Source organism: Salmo salar, chromosome ssa16, assembly GCF_905237065.1.
Source record: "Salmo salar chromosome ssa16, Ssal_v3.1, whole genome shotgun sequence".
NCBI lineage: Eukaryota > Metazoa > Chordata > Actinopteri > Salmoniformes > Salmonidae > Salmo > Salmo salar.
Genome location: NC_059457.1, coordinates 51,220,764 through 51,237,611, shown reverse-complemented (window position 1 = coordinate 51,237,611; position 16,848 = coordinate 51,220,764). Strand labels below are relative to the sequence as shown.

The window sequence follows — 16,848 nt, the reverse complement described above, 5'->3', positions numbered from 1 at the left end:
GTATGCTTATTGGTCATAGTATGGATAGAGTTAGTATGCCAAAAGTTCTCGGATGTTGTACTAAATTCGCCAAAATACGAAGTATCCACCATATTTGAAGAAAATGGTGGACAATATTCAAAGTCCAAGCGCATACAAATTCATTACTTTAACTAATTATGACATGTTGAGCACTGTAATAAAGTAATTACCTTTCAAATCAGTTTCATTACACTTTAGGTTGGCTGACAATTTGTTAGCTACGCTATCCTTACGTACCGCATAGTATTACAGCAGTATGTTTTTTATTAAAAAAATATATTTTACCTTTTTATGTAACTAGGCAAGTCAGTTAAGAACATTCTTATTTTCAATGACGGCCTAGGAACAGTGGGTTAACTGCCTTGTTCAGGGATAGAACGACTGATCTTTTTTTTTTTACCTTGTCAGCTCGGGGATTCGATCTTGCAACCTTACTACTAGTCCAACGATCTAACCACTAGGCTACCTGCCGCCTCTATACTCTAACAACTAGGCTACCTACCGCCTCTACACTCTAACCACTAGGCTACCTGCCGCCTCTACACTCTAACCACTAGGCTACCTGCCGCCTCTACACTCTAACCACTAGGCTACCTGCCGCCTCTACACTCTAACCACTAGGCTACCTACCGCCTCTACACTCTAACCACTAGGCTACCTGCCGCCTCTACACTCTAACCACTAGGCTACCTGCCACCTCTACACTCTAACCACTAGGCTACCTGCCGCCGGAATGTTAGTTAGTTACCTAACATTAGTTGGTTACTAATACATCGAACTTATAGTATGCAGTATACAGTATGGTATTCGACTACACAGCTTTGGTCTTAAATTAATAATACTAATGTATTTAATTTAGTTTTGAGCGGTCTTAGTCATCTCCATCGCACTTCCTATGGTGTTTGTGCCACTGCTTAGTTGTTGCCACCACAGCCCAAATTGTTTTTTAAAAATCGAATAATATTTCTTTGTGCACGTCATGTGCCAGTGTGAGTCGGGTCGTTGCCGGAGGAGAGCGTAAGGTAGCCCAGTTGAGCAACATTTCGAAATGTCATTGTGAGAAAGACGGTTAAAACATTTAAAAAAGATTTAGCTTTGTGAGAGTCTAACAATTATTTTTCAAATGTCAATATAGAGGAAATTATACCACTTTACAGAGTATGTCATTGAGATGATGTGCCAGCAGAACAAAACATATTTAGAATTAGCAATCTAGCTAATGTGTGTGTTCCCACTTCCTCCGGTGGTAAATGATATGGGGCATAGCCTAGGCCAATATGCACAAAAAAACATGCAGGCAAATGAATCTCTAAAGAGACAAACAGATATCTGATTATAATGGGTCCTATTTTAAATATCCATCATGCATTCCCTGACCATGTTAGATGAAATAGCAAACTTTTTTCATGTTTTGCTTGGCACTGGAAGAAGTCAGTCCAGAGCCCTCCCACACCGCTAGGCTACAGAATGCTCATTGCTAAAATAGCACACCTACTTGTAAATATGAGCTATGTAGGTTATGGCCTTCGGTGAAAAAGCCAGCTCTACAAATACTACTTTTTGCCAACATTGGCTCATTTCTTGAGGAATATTAGGGGAGTGGCGCGCAAAGAATGAAAAATCGTATTGCATTTCAAGTGGCATTAAATAGGTCTTAAATTGAACTTCATGGAACCTCCGGATCCTTTGGGTAAGACAAATGTGGGTTCTCAGAAACCTTAGGACAGGACTAGTCAGAAAAAGAACATTGGGAACACACTCTGGCGATATCCATTGAAAGAGAGAAAATGGTTGATTTTGTGTTTTTGTAAAACATTTTTACTGCAAGAATCAATAGCCAATCCATCATGGGCTGGAAGCTATAGCGAGCCTTTATTGGCCAATCGCGCCATTTCATCGCCAAGCATTTTCTTTCCCCAACTTAAGCCCCGCCCACGCTCTTATCGCTGAGCTTTTTTCTCTCGCCCAGCCCTCTTCGTTTGTTGTGGCTGCAGTAAACGTCACTGTGCAGACATCTCAGCGCTCTTGCTTTTCTGTGATTACCATGTATGCATATCCTGGGAGGATTTCTTGGATTTCAATGTCCCTCAGTCGAGCACTCGGATTTCCTTCAAGCCTAGCTGAATAATATAACATGTTTTTTATCGTAGGGGTGGCACCGGGAATCGAACCCACAACCCTGGCAGTGCATGCGCCATGCTCTACCAACTGAGCCATACAGGACCACAGGAAGCACTGAGTACGCTGTGAAGAAACTTTTCATTACCCTGTAGCCTGAAGTACTAATATATAAACAGGGAAATGATAAATGTTCACTTGGTTATACGACTCATGTACTAGCGTACATGCATGGGGAACCTTCTAGAAAGGCAGTTGGATTCTGAGAGGGTTAGATACGTGTAAAGCTCCACACAAAGGTTACCAGGCCCTGATTTTTTTTTTTGTAGGCCTTCCAAATGTCAAGAGGTCATGCAGTTCCTCCGCGGAGGACTGATGTGGCACGTTGGAGAAAAGGTTAAAGGTCTTAATACAGCACTCAGCTGTTGACAGAAAACAGTCTCAATTGAGAAAGGGGCCCGTATTCACTAAGTGTCTCAGAATGTAGGATCAGTTTGACCGACCCTTTTTATTCATTGTGATTGAACGGGCAACACTGATCCTAGATCAGCACTCTGAGACACTTTGTGAATACAGGCCCCATGTTCACTCTACTATAAAAGTACTAAAATGTTAGCATTTCTGATGTTTCTCTGTTCCAGTTACTGTTGTAATGAATTAACGCATATGCTGCTGTCACTCACATGTCCTCTCTTTTTGGATTGCAGCTCTGGATTCCTAGAGGAGGAGGAGACGCCACCTCTCCTGTCCCCAGCCTGTGTGTCTCGGCTCTCATAAAACATTCAAAAGAGACACTTTGCTACATGTGCCGGGCCATAGAGCAGACCGCTTCATAACCTCACCTTGACCCCCCTCCCTCCCTCCACGCGTGTGTATATTTCCCAGAAACACTGCAATGCAAAGCATATCGACCCTGCCGGTCACTTCTCCTCGTTGCAAAAGAGTCCCTGTCAAAAACTTGCCGTCACCTCAAAGGAAACCAGACCTATAGGAACCGAGACGCTAAAGACTGTTATAACAGACTGTTATTATCAGTGAGGACTCCTGCCTCACTCCTTGCTCAATCACTCACCTGCTCGCTCGCTAGCTGCAGTCTCTGTCTTTGTTTGTCCGACTGTCCCAGCTCCTCCTGAGCCCCTGGCATAAGCTGTCGGAAACCCCACTTCCTAAAAAAACAGCAGCACCCATTGGATGGAAGTGGGGGATAATTATGATGACGGTGGTAGGAGGATTTTGGTCTCTTCGTTTTTGGTGTGTTTACTTCCCTCTGTACCTGTTTTTGTTTGTTTTTTAACTAATTACCAACATAACCGTTGTTGAAGAAATCTTGGTGAGAGCTTCTGTCCTGGGTTTTTGTCTCTGTCTCTTCCCCTGATCTTGGATATAGGCTTGTCTGGTATGGAAATAGGAACAGCATACTTAACATTTACAACCAGCCCGCAAGGCACCTCCATGTCCAAGGTGACCAGCATTTCAGTCTTAGGTAATATATACCCGCCCACTATAGGATTAGGTACAGAACATACATGTCCACTGACTAATATGGATATATATGTTTCCAACAAAGTACCATTATCGTAATGGGATGGCTAATGTACTGTAATTGACAGCAAAACCTATTTATTCTCATGCAATAAAATGACCATTTTATTATGGATTGCGTTGCGATAAGTAACCGTAAAACAGTGTAATATAACGTCATTTCTCACAGGACATCTGCATATTAAAATGTAGATGTCCAGGCTTGCCATTATACCTATGGGACGCAGCTGTATTATGCATGGCTGCTAAGCCTTGTGCTTATCAGCACTAATACCATGTTCGCTCACTAAGCTAATAAGAAGGACAACATTTGGGAAAGGAACCTCCAGAGAAGGTTTGTACTACTGATAAGCAGGGGTATATTCACTAGTAACCAAACGGGCCAAAACGGTGAGGGACTAACTTGCATTTATCCAATAAGAAATGCTTGTTTTCATGGAAAGATGTTTTGCTACAGTGTACACTAATGAATACACCCCAGGACTGTTTCCTATACAATGTCAATAATACTACTTACCATCCTACAGTAGGAGTTTTGGGGGTTAATATGGGTTGATTGGCTGCATGAATGGAAAGATTTCTGGTATATGTAGTTGATATTATCTCACTCTTACATTCTGTATGAAGGGTATGGTATTGTGACGTTGTTGATTAGGATCAATTTACCCCCATTTTAGTTTTTGCATCCTGCTACCTTTGTAATCTGCTAGCTAGCTTGGCGGACAAAATGAGTGATATCTGGGCAACCAAGACAGTTGGTTACTGTGTATTTATTGCCTCTGATATTTGAGTCATGGCACCTCGATCTACATGAACCTCTGACAACCACTGTCCTCCAGTGATAAATGAAGTCTTAAACATTGAGTTTTGATGTCCTTCTCTTCCTGAATGAGCACATTACAAAACATATATTTTTTGTTTTATCAGGGCATGTAGAGATGGTTTCTTTCTTCTCAGAACTAGACTACCAAGCCCTTTAATTGTGGGGACTGAATGACCATATAAGCTAGGTGTCCATCCATTGGATTCTGTCCTCACGATTTCAAAAGCTCAGCGGTGCTGAATTCCTTTTGAAAATGACAGCATCACACCCACAGGAAATACTGATTGATACACTGACTATTCCCACTTTCCGCCTTGCTCTTTATTTTTATCTAATATTATCTGAATGAGGGAAGGCACATAGGCAACAAAAAAAACAAGGTAATTGACACTTAAGAGTTATTACTATGAAGATTTATATATTCTTTCCATTTTTTAGGACTTAAGACAAAAGGATGAGGTTGTCTGTGAATCAACTTGTATGACATTAACCCGGGGTGGTTATTACAAGGCAAATGTGCCTAATATGATCTGTTTATGTGTATTGTAAATGAATAGGCTACGCTCATGTTCTTCCCTGTGCAGTTCAAAGGCTTGGATTCCACTGGCTACTTGTTGTCTTGCTTATATTCTACCATATTTTCCTTCTTTACGAGGGACACTGGACTAACATTCTGTCTCGTGATAATTTGTCTGTCCCCAAATAATGGACTTTTTATTTCTTTTTTTTTTTTTTTTGTATCTTTTAAATTTGCATGTTCTTAAACATAAGGATGTGTGTATTTTTGTCTCCCATAATTAAAAGATGCTGTTTATGAAGCGTCTGCTTATGAGCCTGGTGTTTTTATGTGGAAGTAGTATGTAACACCATTTATTCTCAGGTTCATGTTTTTATCCAGGATACCTACTCCTAACAGATCACTCAGTACTTCTGTTGCCACTAGATGGCAGTAGTATATCTTCATGTTGAGAGGTGCTATTACGACATGCTGTTAGTTCTGTGGATTCAGATGATATAGTTTCTCCTTTTGTATTAGAATAATCCATTGGCAACTAGATGAGGTATGATACAGAAATTAAGGGTAGATGTATTTAATTGAAAAATATTTAAACTCCTGATTTTAATTAATATTTTTTTCAATTACTAACAAGCATCGGTCCATACTGAAGCCACTTTTTCAAAACTCTTCAGTCTGCATTACCAACATGCATCTTGGCCAAACAGTGAAGCTCACCTCAAACTCACTCAAACCACAAACACTTCATACATGTTTCAAAATAAGCTCATTCAACCATGACGCTGGCAATAATTCTCACTCAGAAAGCATACATTGTCACTCTCATAACACTGACCTAAAAAACACTAACAGGGAACATTACATAAATGATTAACTTTTGAAGTTTGAATGATTATTCACATCAGTATTTCATTATAGAATAACACTTCACTTTAGTGACCTGTAAAGTATATGTAAAAATAATGAATCAGAAATGCAGCAATTTGCTTCAATAGCCTTTTTTTTTTCCCTGTATCTTTGCATATAGTCATTTACTTGTGGAAAAATAAGTTGAAACAAAACAAATTCCTGAGATTCTGAAGGCTGCAATAATAATTACAACAAACATGTATAGTATAACACTCATACTGTACAGTACTGTGAGGGTTCTCATCAACATGTATAGTATAACACTCATACTGTACAGTACTGTGAGGGTTCTCATCAACATGTATAGTATAACACTCATACTGTACAGTACTGTGAGGGTTCTCATCAACATGTATAGTATAACACTCATACTGTACAGTACTGTGAGGGTTCTAGTTCTCATCAACATGTCTAGTATAATCACTCATACTGTACAGTACTGTGAGGGTTCTAGTTCTCATCAACATGTATAGTATAACACTCATACTGTACAGTACTGTGAGGGTTCTCATCAACATGTATAGTATAACACTCATACTGTACAGTACTGTGAGGGTTCTAGTTCTCAACATGTATAGTATAATCACTCATACTGTACAGTACTGTGAGGGTTCTAGTTCTCATCAACATGTATAGTATAATCACTCATACTGTACAGTACTGTGAGGGTTCTCATCAACATGTATAGTATAACACTCATACTGTACAGTACTGTGAGGGTTCTAGTTCTCATCAACATGTCTAGTATAATCACTCATACTGTACAGTACTGTGAGGGTTCTAGTTCTCAACATGTCTAGTATAATCACTCATACTGTACAGTACTGTGAGGGTTCTAGTTCTCATCAACATGTATAGTATAACACTCATACTGTACAGTACTGTGAGGGTTCTAGTTCTCATCAACATGTATAGTATAATCACTCATACTGTACAGTACTGTGAGGGTTCTAGTTCTCAACAACATGTATAGTATAACACTCATACTGTACAGTACTGTGAGGGTTCTCATCAACAACATGTATAGTATCATCACTCATACTGTACAGTACTGTGAGGGTTCTAGTTCTCATCAACATGTCTAGTATAATCACTCATACTGTACAGTACTGTGAGGGTTCTAGTTCTCATCAACATGTATAGTATAACACTCATACTGTACAGTACTGTGAGGGTTCTAGTTCTCATCAACATGTCTAGTATAATCACTCATACTGTACAGTACTGTGAGGGTTCTAGTTCTCATCATGTATAGTATATCACTCATACTGTACAGTACTGTGAGGGTTCTAGTTCTCATCAACATGTGTAGTATAATCACTCATACTGTACAGTACTGTGAGGGTTCTCATCAACATGTATAGTATAACACTCATACTGTACAGTACTGTGAGGGTTCTAGTTCTCATCAACATGTATAGTATAACACTCATACTGTACAGTACTGTGTGGGTTCTAGTTCTCATCAACATGTATAGTATAATCACTCATACTGTACAGTACTGTGAGGGTTCTAGTTCTCATCAACATGTATAGTATAATCACTCATACTGTACAGTACTGTGAGGGTTCTAGTTCTCATCAACATGTATAGTATAACACTCATACTGTACAGTACTGTGAGGGTTCTCATCAACATGTATAGTATAACACTCATACTGTACAGTACTGTGAGGGTTCTAGTTCTCATCAACATGTATAGTATAATCACTCATACTGTACAGTACTGTGAGGGTTCTAGTTCTCATCAACATGTCTAGTATAATCACTCATACTGTACAGTACTGTGAGGGTTCTCATCAACATGTCTAGTATAATCACTCATACTGTACAGTACTGTGAGGGTTCTCATCAACATGTATAGTATAACACTCATACTGTACAGTACTGTGAGGGTTCTAGTTCTCATCAACATGTATAGTATAATCACTCATACTGTACAGTACTGTGAGGGTTCTAGTTCTCATCAACATGTCTAGTATAATCACATACTGTACAGTACTGTGAGGGTTCTAGTTCTCATCAACATGTATAATCACTCATACTGTACAGTACTGTGAAGGTTCTAGTTCTCATCAACATGTATAGTATAATCACTCATACTGTACAGTACTGTGAGGGTTCTAGTTCTCATCAACATGTATAGTATAACACTCATACTGTACAGTACTGTGAGGGTTCTCATCAACATGTATAGTATAACACTCATACTGTACAGTACTGTGAGGGTTCTAGTTCTCATCAACATGTCTAGTATAATCACTCATACTGTACAGTACTGTGAGGGTTCTCATCAACATGTATAGTATAACACTCATACTGTACAGTACTGTGAGGGTTCTAGTTCTCATCAACATGTATAGTATAACACTCATACTGTACAGTACTGTGAGGGTTCTAGTTCTCATCAACATGTATAGTATAACACTCATACTGTACAGTACTGTGAGGGTTCTCATCAACATGTATAGTATAACACTCATACTGTACAGTACTGTGAGGGTTCTAGTTCTCATCAACATGTATAGTATAATCACTCATACTGTACAGTACTGTGAGGGTTCTAGTTCTCATCAACATGTATAGTATAATCAGTCATACTGTACAGTACTGTGAGGGTTCTAGTTCTCATCAACATGTATAGTATAACACTCATACTGTACAGTACTGTGAGGGTTCTAGTTCTCATCAACATGTATAGTATAACACTCATACTGTACAGTACTGTGAGGGTTCTCATCAACATGTATAGTATAATCAGTCATACTGTACAGTACTGTGAGGGTTCTAGTTCTCATCAACATGTATAGTATAATCACTCATACTGTACAGTACTGTGAGGGTTCTAGTTCTCATCAACATGTCTAGTATAATCACTTATACTGTACAGTACTGTGAGGGTTCTAGTTCTCATCAACATGTATAGTATAATCACTCATACTGTACAGTACTGTGAGGGTTCTAGTTCTCATCAACATGTATAGTATAATCACTCATACTCTACAGTACTGTGAGGGTTCTCATCAACATGTATAGTATAATCACTCATACTGTACAGTACTGTGAGGGTTCTCATCAACAACATGTATAGTATAATCACTCATACTGTACAGTACTGTGAGGGTTCTAGTTCTCATCAACATGTATAGTATAACACTCATACTGTACAGTACTGTGAGGGTTCTAGTTCTCATCAACATGTATAGTATATCACTCATACTGTACAGTACTGTGAGGGTTCTAGTTCTCATCAACATGTGTAGTATAATCACTCATACTGTACAGTACTGTGAGGGTTCTCATCAACATGTATAGTATAACACTCATAATGTACAGTACTGTGAGGGTTCTAGTTCTCATCAACATGTATAGTATAATCACTCATACTGTACAGTACTGTGAGGGTTCTCATCAACATGTATAGTATAACACTCATACTGTACAGTACTGTGAGGGTTCTAGTTCTCATCAACATGTATAGTATAATCACTCATACTGTACAGTACTGTGAGGGTTCTAGTTCTCATCAACATGTCTAGTATAATCACTCATACTGTACAGTACTGTGAGGGTTCTAGTTCTCATCAACATGTCTAGTATAATCACTCATACTGTACAGTACTGTGAGGGTTCTCATCAACATGTATAGTATAACACTCATACTGTACAGTACTGTGAGGGTTCTAGTTCTCATCAACATGTATAGTATAACACTCATACTGTACAGTACTGTGAGGGTTCTCATCAACATGTATAGTATAACACTCATACTGTACAGTACTGTGAGGGTTCTAGTTCTCAACATGTCTAGTATAATCACTCATACTGTACAGTACTGTGAGGGTTCTAGTTCTCATCAACATGTATAGTATAATCACTCATACTGTACAGTACTGTGTGGGTTCTCATCAACATGTATAGTATAACACTCATACTGTACAGTACTGTGAGGGTTCTAGTTCTCATCAACATGTATAGTATAACACTCATACTGTACAGTACTGTGAGGGTTCTAGTTCTCATCAACATGTCTAGTATAATCACATACTGTACAGTACTGTGAGGGTTCTAGTTCTCATCAACATGTATAGTATAACACTCATACTGTACAGTACTGTGAGGGTTCTAGTTCTCATCAACATGTATAGTATAATCACTCATACTGTACAGTACTATGAGGGTTCTCATCAACAACATGTATAGTATAATAACTCATACTGTACAGTACTGTGAGGGTTCTAGTTCTCATCAACATGTATAGTATAACACTCATACTGTACAGTACTGTGAGGGTTCTAGTTCTCATCAACATGTATAGTATAACACTCATACTGTACAGTACTGTGAGGGTTCTAGTTCTCATCAACATGTATAGTATAACACTCATACTGTACAGTACTGTGAGGGTTCTCATCAACAACATGTATAGTATAACACTCATACTGTACAGTACTGTGAGGGTTCTAGTTCTCCGTCTCTCCTGCATTTCGCCACAAGTTCTCATCAACATCACATCTTATGTCTTCTCTGGCGATGCATCTTGGAAAGTATTTTCTGGAATGTCTAATCCAACCCTGGCAGTCTTTAGGAGAAGTGTCTTCACACCCCGCATTTATGGCATTCAGTAAGGACATCTGGTCATAAACCTTCCACCTCCACGCAGAGAAAAACTCTATGGGGTTTAGGAAGGGGGAGTATGGAGGCAGGAATAGTAGTGACATCCTGGGATGTGCAGTAAACCAGTCTGACTGCAGCAGCGTGGTGGAATGACACATTATCCCACACAATGACGAAGGTAGGGGAGTTTCTTTCCCTTTTTTTCCCTATTCTCTGCGGGCACAAGTCCATTATGCAGGTCATTCAGAAAAGAAATGAACCTCTGTATTGTAGCGGCCAATGAGTGGCTTGTGTAACAGCAAACCATCATTGGACAGTGCTGTACACATTGATGTTAGCTCCTCTCTGGCCTGGGACATCTAGTTGCTCTCTGTCCAATTTCTTCCCGGGAGTGTTTTTTCCAGGTTGAATCCAGCTTCATCCACAAAGATGAATATATGTACAGTTTGCCTGGCTTCCATCTCCATTACGCTCTAAAATCCAGTTTTACAGTGCTTTACATTATGCATCGTTGTGTATGTAGCCAGTCCGGTTATTGAACAGACATCTTACCTGGACATATTGATACCAGAGTTCTTTCACACCTTCACCATTTCTCAAAGGGTACATGTACAACTGCTTCATCCTTATTTTATGTTTCTCTAGGATTCTGGCAATTGTCGTTGTGCTGACCGTATTCACATTCCCAAAAGTGATATTGTCTGCCAGCACTCTGTCCCGAATTTCCCGCAGTTTTATTGCGTTGTTGCCAATCACCATGTCAACAATGTCAATTTCCTGTGCATCTGATAACATTCTGCCTCTTCTTCCTGTGGGAGGCAACCTTCGGATCCTACTGAAAAACACAAAACAATCAATATATTTCAAAATGTCAGTACATGTAAAAATGTGAACATATTGTACTGTAATATGTAGTTCAATTATCACTGAAGGATGCACATCTCACCTGTTTTGCTGGGAAATGTGAACTATTGATGCAACTGTTTGAACGCTGCAGATTTGGTTGCACCCTTAGAGACATGTTCCAATAGCAGCAGGGGGAACAACATTTCAGACAAAACAACTTACATACACTAACAACATTAAACACAACTATAAACACACATACAATACATCAAAAACATTGTACCTTAAAAACAAAAGTCTTGACTAAAAACAGCTGGCGTAAAAACAATTACACTCTTCTATGATATATACATCGATCAAGTGTTTAAACTCCACCAACGAATCTAGATCATCACATTTTAAAATGTTCAGGAGAGAATTCCAGGACCACAGAGCTGAGTAACTAAAACTATTTCTAACACGACCTGTTCTAATCTTTGGTACTGTTAGAAGCAAATGAGAATGGGACCGTCATTGATATTTATTTACCGTCCTGAATAAAAAAGAGCAGAGATAATATGCAGAACACCTGAGCACACCTCTATGGACTCAGATTTACAACCATCTGCCATTACACATTGTGTACGATTTGATAGGTAATTTATAAACCAATCTAGAGCATGACCAGTAATTCCACAACATTTTACACTTTGCACCAACACAGCATGGTCCACGGTGTCAAAAGCCTTCGACAAATCAATAAAAACAGACACACAATGTAACTTCTTATCAAGAGCACAGTGGATGTCATTTAAAACCTTCAATGTTGCTGAAACAGTGCTGTGGCCAGACCTAAAACCTGATTGCATTCCATTTAAGATGTTGTTTTCTTGGAGGTAGGACTTCAGCTGCCTACTAACTAAGGACTCCAGTACCTTAGTACAGACAGTGTTGATATGGGTGGATAGTTGTCAAGTAGCGAAGGGCCTCCACCTTTCAGGAGAGGCTGTACAAAAGCAGATTTCCGTAACTTGGGGATTTCCTTCACATCAAGCGTAAGGTTAAAAATACATGTTAAGAGGGGAGCAATGATGTCTGCAGCTAGGTGTAGGAAGTGGGGGTCTAGTTCATCAGGGCCAGGGGATTTTTTCCCATACATTTCTTTCAGGGCTTTACACACTTCTGAAAAAGAGAAGGATCAAAAATAGGAATTAGGAATTGAACCATCTCTCACACAGGCAATAGCACAGTGATCACTTATGTAATATGTAAAAATACCAGAAGCATTAAAATGATGAGTATTGGTTAAGATCAAATCAAAGAGGATTTCAGAGGATACTTTATATTCAACCTTGTTACACACTTGACAATTTGAGTGAGATTAATAGGTATTGCATCGAATTAATTTTTTGCTAACGAGACTAAAAACAGGACACTTCGGTAGGCTTTCAGCTGAAATTGCAATCAGCTGTCTTTGGAATGTTCAAATATTCTGCTGAGATTTTCTATATGTTTCGATCTGGTTACGGCAGAAATGCACGACACTTGCAGTCATTCTGTTTTGAATGTGTTTTCAACAGTTTTGGAAACAGTGTGTCTAGCATTTGAAAACATGCTGCAAATATATAGTTTTACAGGTGGTGGAGTATGAATGAGAAAAGAGTTCATGGATTTCAGAGAATGTGGTCATTGAAAGCATTTTTTTTGTGTGAACGCAATAAAACAATTCAGTTTGGTCCACATACACTGCTGTTTCGCTGACTGTGTGAAGAATTTTGACAATGTGACTTCAGTTTTGACCAACGCATGTTAGCAACTGAAAAAAACTGTAACGTTAGATCGAGGAAGAGGCGATGTGAGAAGTTTTACTCCGCCCAAAATCTATCCACGAAAATAAGCGCACAAAGTGGGGGATTTTTGTATGACGGTCAATGACCGTTTGGTCAGCTAACTGCTAATTTTCTACATGGGGTTTATTTGATTGAATAGAAGTTGCGTAATGTTTAGGTTGTTATGAATGACCTGATAGAAGTGGACGCATGACATTTGGCCAATTGTTAAAACGACTACTATATGAGAGTTGTTCTGGTTGTCATAGAGAGAGAGGAATCATCATGGATATAAATCGTTTTAGAATGGACATTGCCATTGAGGGCTTCCACCATTTTAAAGTAGTCAACTGGTTGGGGATTCCTATGAGTTGGGAGCGATCGGCCAATGAAGAAGAAAATTGCCAAATTGTTTCAATGGCTGTATAAATCTGAAGCATCCGGTTGGCACTTTTATGGGCTCCCGAGTGACGCTGTAGTCTAAGGCACTGCATCTCGGTGCTAGAGGCATCACTACAGACCTTGGTTCGATTCCAGGCTGTATCACAACCGGCAGTGAGTTGGTAGACCCATTGGGTGGCGCACAGCGTCGTTAGGGTTTGGCCGGGGTAGGCCGTCATTGTAATTAAGAATTTGTTCTTAATTGACTTGCCAAGTTAAATAAAATAAAACAATTCCGCTCACCATTAAATATGGTGATGAGAGGCTGTCTGGTTGGAAAAGATGGAGCGAGATGGATTTTGGCTGACATTCTGCTGACATTCTGCTAATTTTGTCATCGATGGAACATTTTTATTTCAATAGAGTTTTCTATTCCCAAAACTAGACTCTGTTACAAACAGAGTGGACAACGTTTTGTAGACTTTAGCCTTTGTCAAAGTTTTTTTTTAATTACATTGTTTTGGAGTGCAAGGGCGAATTGACTTACTGCAAATGCCCTGCTTCACAAAATAGGCGTTCCATAACGGATAGCCAATAGGATCTCGCGAACTTGTGCTTGGCTCTGCCCACCTCCTTTCTTGTTCTGCCCACTATGATTAATTTTCTCCCATTGGACAACATCCTGCCCCCCCCCCCCCCATCTTAGGTTAATTATAAACATCTTTGGCATTAGCATGGGCAGGGCCATTTGACGAGCGTCCACCATTTTAATTTAGTCGACTGGTTGGGACTTCCAACGTCAGTGGCTGATCCCTCCTGGTGACCATGTTGGTGACATGTCCAACCGGATCATTAAGAGGACTCAGCCAATCTTTATTAAAATAAGAAAATGCACTTCAACATGACCAATGCTGTCACAGACGCTATACTCGCACAGATACAAAGAGGAGTCCTCTATTTATCTCTATGGTTACAGTTCCCGAAAATACCACATGTCCAGCCTCCAGTCCTGAAGAGAGCGTTCTCTTTGGATGTTCCAAGTGTCACTCAAGTCGTTTTTCATGGATCAGGAAGCACTTGACACGATGAGTCGTAGATACAGCAGCAGCTTGTATTCGTGAAAGGAAAAACCTCATCCCACTGGCTGCTATGACCTAGCTAGTGAAGCGTTCTTTTCCTAGTCAGTATTTAACAAAAACAATATCCATTTCGATCTTTATTTTAAGTAGTTATTTTACTTGTAATTGTTTATGGTTGCATTTTCGGGAACCTATTATTTCCCAGCCAGCCACACAGCGGCAAGCTGGCTAGTTTGCCGACGTTTTGTGGATTGATTCCCAGCTCTCTAACGGTAACGTTATTACCGGGTTGCCGAGTCCAAGGCAAGGGACAGCTCTTTTTAATCCTAGTGTTTTAATCCCTGTTTTTACTTGTTAAAGAAGATGAAGATAACGGTGGAATTCGAGGAATGTCTCAAAGACTCTCCAAGATTCAGGTAGACCAAGTGTCCTTGCTACTTTGTTCCTACATTATCTGACAAGTTAGTCCATTTAGCGAGCTAACATATTACGGGGACGTTAGCTTGTTTCTTATCAAAAGAATTAGCTTGTTAGCTCAGGGGACTCAGCTCTTGTCCCCTAGTTAGCTAAATTACCTAACCATTTATCTGTGTATGTGAGACGGAATAACAACAAAATGTCAGTACAACCACTAGATGATTTGGTTCTGAAGAGGAATGGTAGCAAGCGAAGTGAAAACGATTGTCATTTTCACTGCCAGGGTCAACTCAGTTGTACAATGCTACCTGCATTGTAACCTCATCACAAGCACTTGTTTTCTTTGGTTTGTTTGGTGGATGGGAGGTTCTCATATTCTTATTACCAACATGAAAAATGAACATCCCAGAGGTCTCAACTGGCAACCATAAAGTTGCAAGTTAATTGTTGCTCATGATCCTACAGTAGTAGCTAACATTACAGCTTGGTTCTAGGTTTTCAACAGTGCTGTCATTGACCTCCATTACATTGTCTTCAAGAATAGTAGGTAGTTAATAGCTCTAATATAATGCCCTGTGCTTCCTTTGAAGCTGTACAAGATGCGTCAGCCTGCCCTGCAGCCTATCAAAGGTTTTCCACCTTTATGTAGTCAAATGTTTTGCCTTTTTGTTATCAAATTGTTATTTCATCCTATTCAGTGAAACTTGGGCTTCCCAAGCTTTGAGAAAGAGCCACCACTTCCTCTCCGACTGCCCCCTCTCCCTCCCTCTGCGCTGAACAACATCCTCTCTTATAAAATGAGAAGCAGATGTTAGAAAGTTGTTGGCAGGAAACGTGGAAAGAGGCTTTTCTTTATTTCCTCAAGGATCAGCTTGGGGGATGAACAAAAAGCCTTACAATCAGCTGAGTGTGAAACGATGACTGGTACTCTGGTTGGCACTGGTTGTGGTGGTGGCACCTGTGCTTTCATCAAAATGCCTGCAATATCATAATATATGCCATTGAGCAGATGCATTTATCCAGAGCACTTTCGGCTCTGGATAACGTATGGGTGGACCTGGGAATTGAACCCACTATTTTGGGATTGCAAATGCCATGCTTCACCCAACTGAGCTACAGAGGACGTTGTCATGTCACACAGCCTAGTTTCCCTATCTGAAGAATGTAAGAGGTGCAGCTCTGCTTTAGTGGACTGTCTGTGCCACTATTTCATTTGTTATATTTGTTATCATATAAGGCAAATGTTTTTGCTCTTGATCGCAGAGGTGTGCAAAAATCTTATTCCAAGGGGTGTCACTGCCCCCCCCCGCCTCCCCCCACAGCTGTACTCAGCAGTAACACCTTGTTAAAAATATCATGGGGAGAACTCTGTGAAGGATGCCTACAGTCCCTCACCGACCCACAAACAATATCTATAGTGATTCTCTTTTCACCTCCATAGTACCTGGTTTAAGGAAATAATATTATAAAGATAACATGCTGTAAACCCTCATCTGTCAGGAAGTTGGTTAATCTGTGAGCTTTCGTCAGACAGCCATCAGTGCAGTCCACTGTGACAGGTAGACCTATGGACAGAGGCCAGGTTTCTACTGACCCCTGCACTGTGACAGGTAGACCTATGGACAGAGGCCAGGTTTCTACTGACCCCTGCACTGTGACAGGTAGACCTATGGACAGAGGCCAGGTTTCTACTGACCCCTGCACTGTGACAGGTAGACCTATGGACAGAGGCCAGGTTTCTACTGACCCCTGCACTGTGACAGGTAGACC

At 40.0% G+C, this 16,848-nt stretch overlaps 2 protein-coding genes across 8 annotated transcripts in view; both read left to right on the top strand.

Moving 5' to 3' along the window:
• ppp1r2 (protein phosphatase 1, regulatory (inhibitor) subunit 2) overlaps positions 1–5,323 on the top strand; it is a 33,116-nt gene extending 27,793 nt beyond the window's left edge. The window contains exon 6 of the mRNA XM_014149747.2: positions 2,847–5,323. Within this exon, the coding sequence (XP_014005222.1) occupies positions 2,847–2,860 (14 nt within the window). The 3' untranslated portion in view covers positions 2,861–5,323. The remainder of the gene's footprint in view (positions 1–2,846) is intronic.
• Positions 5,324–14,385: 9,062 nt separating this feature from the next.
• The window catches only part of LOC106574130 (arf-GAP with coiled-coil, ANK repeat and PH domain-containing protein 2), a 71,619-nt gene continuing 69,156 nt past the window's right edge, over positions 14,386–16,848 (top strand). For 2 of the 7 annotated variants that reach the window (XM_014149753.2, XM_014149754.2), the window contains exon 1: positions 14,398–15,077. In XM_014149753.2, the coding sequence (XP_014005228.1) occupies positions 15,025–15,077 (53 nt within the window). In that variant the 5' untranslated portion in view covers positions 14,398–15,024. Of the gene's footprint in view, positions 15,078–16,848 lie in introns of all 7 variants that reach the window. The other 5 variants (XM_014149750.2, XM_014149749.2, XM_014149752.2 and 2 more) reach the window with 5 other exon arrangements.